The following is an 11,120-nucleotide window of genomic DNA, read 5'->3' on the forward strand; positions in this document are numbered from 1 at the left end:
TTCCAGAAGAACAACCATCTCTGCAGCACTTCACCAATCAGGCCTTTATGGTAGAGTGGTCAGACAAAAGCCACTCCTCAGTAAAAGGTACACGACAGCCCAATAGGAGTTTGCCAAAAGGCACCTAAAGGACTCTCAGGCCATGATAAATAAAATTATCTGGTCTGATGAAACCAAGATTGAACTCTTTGGCCTGAATGTCAAGCATCACATCTGGCAGAAAACCAGGCACCACTCATCACCTGGCTAATACAATCCCTACAGTGAAGCATGGTGGTGGCAGCATCATGCTGTGGGGATGTTCTTCAGCGGCAGGGACTGTGAGACCAGGAGTGGCTTTGGGACAAGTCTCTGAATGTTCTTGAGTGGCCCAGCTGGAGCCCGGACTTGAACCCGATCGAACATCTCTGGAGAGACCTGAAAATAGCTGTGCAGCGACGCTCCCCATCCAACCTGACAGAGCTTGAGAGGATCTGCAGAGAGGAATGGGACAAACTCCCCAAATACAGGTGTGCCAAGCTTGTAGCGTTACGCCCAATAAGACTTGAGGCTGTAATAGCGGCCAAAGGTGCTTCAACAAAGTACTGAATAAAGGGTCTGAATACTTGTGTAAATGTGATATTTCAGTTATTCTTTTTTTTACTTCTATAAACCTGTTTTTGCTTTGTCATTTGGGGATATTGTGTGTAGATTGATGAGGAAAAAAACAATTTAATCAATTTTAGAATAAGGCTATAACGTAACAAAATAAGGAAAAGGTCAAGGGGTCTGAATACTTTCCGAATGCACTGTAAATTCACATTAGCCTGATCTGTAAAGCAATATAGGTCAACAGGTGCATAGGCAAGAGCCCAACTCATATATATCACAATGTACCCTACAACCAACCTAAAATAACCTTGTCACATACTGGGTCCATGTTTAGTAAACAACATAGAACATCACTAAGTATCTCAACCTTTGTCAGGCACATGATGTACAGACTCCTTGAGCACTCTGAAAATCAGAAAGATATAGTTGAGGCATCAAAGTTATCTTGAGTTATTTTCTCAGGACGATCCTCATCATCATTTTGGGAGGATTTTCAACAATATTTACTTTTGAATGACCATTAGGTAGCTAGTGAATGACAGTGAATAGTGAATGACTAAGAAATATTAAAACTACTAACATACAATATTATACCATCTCTGTAACTGTATTATTCATCCTTTGTGTCAAACAACCTAATGAAAAAACATGCCAACTTGAAAATGGTTGATGATCATAGCAAATGATTTATTCATGGGTGACTTGCAAACAACACATTTAAATGTACTGGGACCTATTCAATAGCCTCGTCTCAGATAAGGATGCCATCTAGTGGTAGCTTTAAGTAGTTACGCCTGCAGATTTCAAATGGAAAGAATGTCTGCATGGCATAAAGAGATGAGGCTAGAAGGGCATTTATATAGTGTACATTTCCTGCATGTGTTCCAGCAAAAGGAGTGCAAGCTCTATTACTAAGTTTCAGTCAGTGGTGGAACTCAGTGCCCAAGTGCACCTGATATAAAGAGGAAATATAGTTTATATTGACTGTAAAGAGGTGCCACACCTATAATGAGGTGCTGTCGCCTCTGTTTACGGGTTTGTTTTTAAAATTGTAGTTTTTAACCTCCCTGGTCAAGGTTCTTTCTTCACACAGCGTCCTGTAGTACAGTCTTCCCGTCCGGTCCATTTCAGGCGTTTTTTAGCAAAGATTGCATAGGCTTTGTCCATGACTGGTCTAACGAGAGGCCATGTCATGAAGCGGCCCAGCCAGCCTAAACCAACTGCACTGTACATGACTGTAAAGGCTGGAACTCCACGGTGAACCTGGAGGGAGGTGAGAGGAAGTGGCAGAGTTATTGAAAGAAGAGATACATACTGTGGGTGTTACTAACTAAACTGAACAAAACTATTAATGCAACATATAAAGAGTTGGTCCCATGTTTCATGAGCAGAAATAAAAGATCCCAGACATTCTCCATATGCACAAAAAGCTTGTTGCTCTAAAATTTTGTGCACAAATTTGTTTACACCCCTGTTAATAAGCATTTCTCCTTTGCCAAGATAATCCATCCACCTGACAGGTGTGGCATATCAAGAAGCTGATTAAACAGCATGATCATTACACAAGTGCTCCTTGTGCTGGGGACAATAAAAGGCCACTAATGTGCAGGTTTGTCACACAACATCACAGATGTCTCAAGTTGAGGGAGCGTGCAATTGGCATGCTGACTGCAGGATTGTCCACCAGAGCTGTTGCCACAGAATTTAATGTTAATTTCTCTACCACAGGTATTTCAAAACCGTCAAGGGTACGCAAAATTAAAATGTGATTCACATATATATTTACATTTTTTTTAAATTTTCAAACAGTCCATTTATATTTTCCAACGGGGCTATACATTTGGGTGAGTTTTCCCCCCTTCGCCTGAGTAGCTTCGTTTCAATGCCAAAAATAAAATGAAACCATCTAGTGTTCAGCGAAATAACAACACAATGTCAAATACAAGTAGCCTAGTCAAATAATTACTCCACAAACTCCACAAACGGTCCGTATGTAGCCAAACATAGCTGCTGCTCATGTTGGTATCTGTACTGATGGAGCAAAAGCCATGGCAGGAAGACATAGTGGAGTGGTAATGCGCGTGCAAGCAGTTGCTCCCGACGCCACTTGGGTCCACTGCAGCATCCACCGAGAGGCTCTTGCTGCCAAGGAATGCCTGACAGCTTGAAAGACGTTTTGGACGCTACAGGGAAAATGGTTAACTTTGTTAAAGCAAGGCCCCTGAACTCTCGTGTATTTTCTGCATTATGCAATGATATGGGCAGCGACCATATAACGCTTTTACACTTACATAAGTTATTAAGGGGCAAAGTATTGACACATTTTTTTTTATTGAGAGAAGAGCTTAAAGTTCTCTTTACTGACCATAATTTTCACTTGTCTGACCGCATGATGACGAGAGACTGGCCTATCTTGGTGATGTTTTTTCTCGCCTGAATGATCTGAATCTAGGATTACAGGGACTCTCCGCAAATATATTCAAAGTGCGGGACAAAATTGAGGCTGTGATTAAGAAGTTGGAGCTTTTCTGTCTGCTTTAACAAAGACAATACACAGGTCTTTCCATCATAGTACGATTTTTTGTGCGCAAATTAACTCAAGTTTACTGACAATGTCAAATGTGATATAGCGAAACACCTAAGTGAGTTGGGTGTGCAATTACACAGGTACTTTCCTGAAACGGATAACACAAACAACTGGATTCGTTATCCCTTTTCATGCCCTGCCTCCAGTCCACTTCCCGATATCTGAACAAGAGAGCCTCATAGAAATTGAACACATGCGGCTATTCTGTGTTGAGCGGTTAACAAAGAAACAGGTCCTCCTATATGCTTAATTTAGAGTTACTTATGCAACTTTAGTTGTGATACAAATGTTGGGCTATATGTTTTGATATTTAATACATTCTAAGGCTGCATGATACGACTAATGATGATTTGAAAAAAGCTGCATGAAAAGCATGAGCTCTGCTTAGTTTTTTTTGCACAGGTTGCACACACTTAATTAGTCTCTCATTCACAATTAAACAAGCACTTTAATTTCTCGGATGCATCCCCTTAGTGTGACCGTAACGCACCCTAAAATAATCCATGCCTTTGCGGCCAGTGTCCGTTGTGCCCTTGGGATGAATATCCCCCATAGTATCCCCCATAGTACAAAAGTTGGCCTATTTCATTCTGTGCAAGAAATAAATATTCCAAGCATAGTCTGGGACAGTTGTGGGATGAGATAAAATAAAAAATTAATACAACCACTAGAATCAAAAAACGTTTTAAAAGCAGTGAGCAATGATCCAGTCTGTATCACATCCGGCCGTGATTGGGAGTCCCATAGGGCGACACACAATTGGCCCAGCAGTGTGCCCCAGCAGAGTGCCCCATGGTGATGGTGGGGTTCTGATATGAGCAGGTATAAGCTAAGTACAACGAGCACAATCGCATTTTATCGATGGCAATTTGAATTCAGTGAGCTTCCGTGACAAGATCCTGAGGCCCATTGTTGTGCCATTCATCCACTGTAATCACCTCATGTTTCAGCATGATAATGCATGACCCCGTGTCACAAGGATCTGTACACAATTCCTGGAAGCTGAAAATGTCCCAGTTCTTCCATGGCCTGCATACTCACCAGACATGTCTCCTATTGAGCATGTTTGAGATGCTCTGGAACGACGTGTTTGACAGTGTGTTCCAGTTCCCGCCAACATCCAGCAACTTTGCACAGCTATTGAAGAGGAGTGGAACAACATTCCACAGGCCACAATCAACAGCCTGATCAACTCTATGTGAAGGAGATGTGTTGTGCTGCATGAGACAAATGGTGGTCACACCAGATACTGCCTGGTTTTCTGATCAACGCCCCAACTTTTTTTGTTGTTGGGGTATCTTTCATTTAGATTTTTGTTCAGCAAACAAAAGACCGACAACATAGCCGTTCTTGTCGTTCCAACTCAAGCTTGTTTACCTTGTTATTCTCATCAATCACGTGCATCTCGTCCATGGCCATCTCATAGCTGATTCCCCCATACTTCTCTTCATTGAAGCATTGCAGGGAGATGTCCACAAAGTCTACTTTCCCTGGTCGGTTTCTCTGCAGAAACTGCAGGAATTGGATCTCTTTAACACATATGGGGCATTCTCCATCATATAGCACCTGTGATTGAGTGGAACGGAGAAAAAACAGTTTATGTATTTCATTGACAGTTGATCTCCAGCTACCTATTAGCTCAAAATGTTCCTACAGTCATGTTGGCTGTCTTATTGTAGCATATGCATTGAATATATTGTTGACATTAATCTTGTTTTGGAGCCCAGGATATGCAACATGAGTTATCTTACCCTGACAGCAGCAGGGTCCGTTGAATAGGTCCGATGGCTGCAGAGAGGTCGTGTCAAACCAATCACAGACCTTGAACTCACACTACTGGTTATTCTAGCCAACAATGTCCTCACAGTAGACAGCATTCTGTGGCAGCCACCGCACTAACTGAAGCAACAGTCTGGACCCCAGGAATATAAAATCAGGAAATATAAAGTATTAATGATAGCGGTGATTATTGCTTGTGCTTAATTAAATTAAAACCATACTTTTCAACTTTGTTTCCAAACATAGTGAGTTTGTAGAACAAATACATTGACCAAAACCTATCCCTAAATGTACAAAAACAAATATTTGGAATTACTGGATTACTAGGTGAAGTGGCTAAGTGAAAAAAAGTGGTTTAGCTAGCTAACGTTATTTGCTTTTGCTAGATAGATACCGTAGCTAGCTACAGTATGTCACTTAACAACAAACTGTAGATAATTAATTAGACTGGCTACCAGATTAGCTAGTCATTCTAGCAAAGTCAATAGACAATAAACCTTAACTATACAAAGTATGCGATCAAGTCTTACCAAACAGCAGAGGATGGTCCAATTCAGGCAAGCTGTGATTCTCAATGACACTGGCAGACACTAAAATCCAAACGTTACACAACTGCATTGTAGCTAGTTCAAAATGGTAGCATTGTTGATAGTTTAGCTAATGGTACTTAGTTTCAGCATTGCTGTAGGGAAGCTAACGTTTTTCATGGTAGGTCAGAGTAGGCTCATGTAATTGTTTCCTAGCTAATTAAGATAAAATAACAACGATGGAAGTTTATTTGGACAGCTGCTGGCTAACGACTAGCTAACAACAATATTTTAGCATGTTTGATAACAAACGTGGTCGCAGGTCATTCTGGGATTTGAAGTCCGTTTTGGGACCTGTAGTCCCGATGTTGGCCAATGACGTGACTTGAGTGAACGCCAACAATTATTGTCTGCTATAGTCATTGGCCTCACCTCAGCTAACGGAATGTCTGATACCCGAGCAATGTACACAGATGATACCAAAGAGTAACTATACTCTCTGGTGATACACCCCCTGAAACGTCTGCCGGCTAGTTGTGTTATTCAACAAACCTGCTTTTTTCGCCATCGAGCCAATCTGCTGGTAGCTACAGTCGAAATGGGTTATTGAAAGGGAACATTTTTTACATTATGGGGAAATTATCTAACCAAATGTGTGACAGTTCACTTGACACAAGACTGAAATCAAACATTACACTATTGATTAAATGTGCATTTTACATTTATGGCAACTTTCACAGCATTTGTCAATAACCAAGTCTAGGTTGTACAATCAGTAACATAATAAGAATATTCATTGACATTTTGGGATAGGTGCAACATAAGAAAAACGATAACAAGGGTTTGAGTGAGAGGTCTGTTGTCTCCAAGTGGCCACACACATCTCAAAACTGTGCACAGTTCCTAAGTAATTTCCATGCACTTTTCTGACAAGGAAAAAGGCTTCAACAATCAGGTGTTTTTTTATAGTTCACCTAGCTTTAAGGTTGAGGAACTGAAGCAAGCACACTTGTAGTTTTTTGTTTGGAACACAGCCTAACTGGTGGGTCTAATCCTGAATGCGGACTGGTTAAAACCGCATTCAAGTCAGTGTCTATTCCACAAGTACCACTGGCTAAATCTATGACATTAAAATGCCTATTTACACTGTTCCATCTGACTTCGCAATCCACTGTCTCATTAGCCCAGCCAGGCAATTTATAAACTTGATCTCCACTATAAAAAGCATCTAGACATTATCTCACATTTCTTTTAGACCAACATTTCGTTTTCAACAGCGGAGATTTGTATAAACCTTGATGTCTGTCTCGCCGACATTTGTAACATTGTTTCAATATTCAAATTTGATCTCCAGCTGTCCCATAGTAATGAACGTGTCGGGACGAGACAGACAGGCAGGCAGCGTTTCTCAGCCAGTCGAAAGGGATATATACAAAGAAATAACGAAACAAAGTGCAACTAGTTTGCAGTCTTTCCAGCTTCAATTTGAAGTGATTGTGTTAGCTGTGTTGTTGGCTAGTTCCTCTGAACAACAGTGTCTTGACGAGTGAGCACATTTTCTATGCCAGGCGAAGTCGCGCATTAGCTCATTAGCTCATTGTTATGGATGCATCTAAATAAATGTAACTAGAAAACAGCTTAAACAAATGCAAATGCAGCTACTTTGCTGTTATTCTGGTGTGGTTATTCTAGCAAGCAAGGGATAAGAACGTTGCCAGGCCAGTATGGCAATGGAACATTTAGAACAAAGGACTGGGTCGCGTCCATAGATACAGAACAAAAAGACTTAGCAACTGGGTCGCCTCTCTGGCAACCGAACTGATAGAACAAACAACCAGACAGCTTGGGTAGCAACCCTAGACTTGTGGAAGGATGAAATAGTATGAATAAATTCATCAACATAACATTAATGAAAATATTTCAATCATTATTTGAATATGTTGGTAACTTGTTGTATAAAAGTGATAATTCACCCGTAGCCGGTGTGTGCAGGATATATTGTATATCCTCGAAACACCGGCTTCTCTGGCATTATCACTTAATTAAGTAATCCAAAAACATTCCATTATAAATCACAATCTGGGACAGGTGGGTATCATTTGAAAGCGTATACTATTGCCAACATGGCTATCTAAATGATAAAATATGATCTTACACTTCAGAAAAACAGATTGTAATTTTGTTGTCCATATAATTTAATCATGAGTGCATTCGATTGCGTGTTTGTCAGCTACTAATGTTCCTCACTATAGGACAAACAGGCTCATTCGGTTCAGGACAACCCAAGGTATAACGCATGTCATCCTTCTAACTGTGTATCAAACATAGTGATCATGAACGTTGATACTGTAAATTACCTGAGTTTTCAAATATGGAAATGTGAAGTGCACATTTGGACTCAGGTGTGTGGTTTGCTTGTATGACATCAAAGAGGTATTTATTATAATCCTCAACATCTCATTAACGTCTCATCAGAACAATGTCTAGACTCCTCCCGATTTACAGCTTTCCCTCATTCAGACAACAACAAACACTCAAAAGTAGGGTCATTACTAGTTACCACAGCCAGAATAATTATTCTTAACATTTTAAGCCTAACCACACTGCTAACCTTAAATATGAATTTTTACCAAATCGCCAATTTTGACATTGTGGCTGTGGTAACTAGTGACTATGGAGGACCAAACCTGCCATAATTAGAAATAAATGAATAAATAAATGCACACATAAATATACATACAGTACAAGAATAAATAAATTCACATGTAATTAGATAAATAAATACATTGACCAAAAATATAAACGCAACATGTAAAGTGTTGGTCCCATGTTTCATGAGTTGATATAAAAGATACTCGAAATGTTCCATACGCACAAAAAGCTTATTTCTCAAATTTTGTGCACAAATTTGTTTACATCCCTGTTATTGAGCATTTCTCCTTTGCCAACATAATTCATCCACCTGACAGGTGAGACATATCAAGAAGCTGATTAAACCACATGATCATTACATAGGTGCACCTTGTACCGGGGACAATAAAAGGACACACACTACAATACCACAGATTTCTCAAGTTGAGGGAGCATGCAATTGGCATGCTGACTGCAGGAATGTCCACCAGAGCTGTTGCTAGAGAATTGCATGTTCATTTCTCTACCATAAGCATACTCAAACGTTGTTTTAGAGAATTTGGCAGTATGTCCATCTGGCCACACAATTGCAGACCACACCAGCCCAGTACCTCCATATCTGGCTTCTTCGCCTGTGGGATCATCTGAGACACAGCCACCTGGACAGCTGGTGATACTGTGGGTTTACACAACTGAAGAATTTCTGCACAAACTGTCATAAACAATCTCAGCGAAGCTCATTTGCGTGCTCGTCATTTTCAACAGGGTCTTCACCTGACTGCAGTTTGGTGTGGTAACTGACTTAGTGGGCAAATGCTCACCTTTGATGGCCACTGGCACGTTGGAGAAGTGTACTCTTCACGGATTAATTTAGGTTTCAACTGTAGCGTGGAGATAGCAGACAATGTGTATGGCGCCGTGTGGGAGAGCGGTTTGCTGATGTCAACATTGTGAACAGTGTGCCCCATGGTGGGGGTGGGGGTGGGGTTGTGGTAAAGGCAGGCATAAGCCACAAACAATTTTATGGATAGCAATTTGATTGCCCAGAGATACCGTGAAAGATCCTAAGGCCCATTACCGTGCCATTCATCCACTGGCATCACTTCATGTTTCAAGATGATAATGCACAGCCCCATGTCACAAGGATCTGTACACAATTCCTGGAAGCTGAACATGTCCCAGTTCTTCCACAGTCTGCCTACTCACCAGACACGTCACCCTTTGAGTATGTTTGGGATGCTCTGGATTGTTATCTTCTTATGGCTGGGGGGCAGTATTGAGTAGCTTACATGAATAAGGTGCCCAGAGTAAACTGTCTGCTACTCAGGCCCAGAAGCTAAGATATGAATATTATTAGTAGATTTGGATAGAAAATACTGTGAAGTTTCTAAAACTGTCTGTGAGTATAACATAACTCATATGGCAAGCAAAAACCTGAGCAAAAATCCAACCAGGAAGTGGGAAATCTGAGGTTTGTAGGTTTTGTAGGCCTATCCAAGACACGGTGTAAATTTGGTCCGATTGCACTTCCTAAGGCTTCCACTAGATGTCAACAGTCTTTAGAACCTTGTTTCAGGCTTCTACTGGGAAGGGGGAGCGAATAAGAGCTGTTTGAACCAGGTGTCTGGCAGAATGCCATGAGCTAAATCATGCACACGGCCGTGAGAGTTAGAGTTTTCATTTCTAAAGACAAAGGAATTGATTCTATACATCGTTTGACATGTTCCAACGAACTGTAATATAACTTTTTTGAACTTTTGTCTCGACTAAGTGTGCCTGCGCCTCATGAATTTGTATTTGTGAACTAAACGCTCGAACAAAAAGGAGGTATTTGGACATAAATGATGGACTTTATGTCATGCAATAAAATGCAAATTAATTACTTAAAAATCATACAAATGTGATTTTCTGGATTTTTGTTTTAGATTCCGTCTCTCACAGTTGAAGTGTGCCTATGATAAAAATTACAGACCTCTACATGCTTTGTAAGTAGGAAAACCTGCAAAATCAGCAGTGTATCAAATACTTGTTCTCCCCACTGTATATGAAGAGAAATTCATGAATTCTGGTCAGCATTTTAGTATGTCCTTGCTCATTTATTTGTTTAAGTGTGGATTTATTTATCCATTTATCTATTTATGTTTGCATTTATTTATAATTATGGCAGATTTGGTCCTCCCTATAGCGCATACGGAAATTATTCATACCCTTTCTCTTTTTACACATTTTGTTACGTTACAGCCTTACTCAAAAATGTATGAAATAAAAGAAAATCTTCATCGATCTACACACAATACCCGATAAAGAAATGTTTGCAAATGTATTAAAAATAAAAAAACAAATACTTATTTGCATAATTATTCAGACCCTATGCTATGAGACTCGAAATTGAGCTCAGGTGCATCCTGTTTCCATTGATCATCCTTGAGATGTTTCTATAATTTAATTGGAGTCCACCTGTGGTAAATTCATTTGATTGGACATGATTTGGAAAGGTACACACCTGTATATGTAAGGTCCCACAGTTGACAGTGCATGTCAGAGCAAAAACCAAGCCATGAGGTCGAAGGAATTGCCCAAAGATTGTCCATATACTTTTGTATTTATAGTGTATATACAGTATGAATTAGATTGTTGCATGATGATAGTGATGACTGCATAATAATATAAAAGAAGGAAGGAGTGTATCTTTTCTATGTTTTTGTTGAATGTATAAATCCCTGTGACAGCAATCTATTATTCCAGTCACTTGTAATGTTCTTTTGAGCCAAGTCACAACAGGTCATTTTAGACAACAATATCCTGTTTCCATAGCCCAGTCACTAATTAACCATGCGGCCAGCACTAACCTGGGGTTCAGCCCACCAGATTGAGGCTGGGCTGTGGTTCCTTATACACCACCAGGTTCTCATATGCCTTCCCCAAATCGCTCACCATCTAATTCAAGGAAATTCAGAAAATACTTCAACATCTTCTACAGTGAGATTGCATGGTTGTCCTCAATC

The 11,120-nt window shown here is 40.2% G+C and overlaps 1 protein-coding gene across 1 annotated transcript; it reads right to left on the reverse strand.

The window, feature by feature from the left end:
• Positions 1-1,257: 1,257 nt before the first annotated feature.
• On the reverse strand, positions 1,258-5,861 carry LOC110492156 (uncharacterized). The gene is made up of 4 exons (XM_021566213.3): positions 5,488-5,861; positions 4,930-5,090; positions 4,556-4,744; positions 1,258-1,854 (listed from the first exon to the last, which is right to left on the reverse strand). Exons 2-4 carry the CDS (start codon positions 5,053-5,055, stop codon positions 1,663-1,665), a joined length of 507 nt encoding a protein of 168 aa, XP_021421888.3. The 5' UTR covers positions 5,056-5,090; positions 5,488-5,861; the 3' UTR covers positions 1,258-1,662.
• Between the last annotated feature and the right edge of the window lie 5,259 nt (positions 5,862-11,120).

This window comes from Oncorhynchus mykiss, chromosome 16, assembly GCF_057628025.1.
Source record: "Oncorhynchus mykiss isolate SJ-2025 chromosome 16, ASM5762802v1, whole genome shotgun sequence".
NCBI lineage: Eukaryota > Metazoa > Chordata > Actinopteri > Salmoniformes > Salmonidae > Oncorhynchus > Oncorhynchus mykiss.

Excerpts from the sequence above, each read along its gene's own strand:
- LOC110492156 (XM_021566213.3), bottom strand. The coding sequence starts at position 5,055 with ATGCTGTCTACTGTGAGGACATTGTTGGCTAGAATAACCAGTAGTGTG. Across the intron at positions 4,745-4,929 it reads CGGACCCTGCTGCTGTCAGG|GTGCTATATGATGGAGAATG; the intron begins GTAAGATAACTC and ends ACTCAATCACAG. Across the intron at positions 1,855-4,555 it reads TGATTGATGAGAATAACAAG|GTTCACCGTGGAGTTCCAGC; the intron begins GTAAACAAGCTT and ends ACCTCCCTCCAG.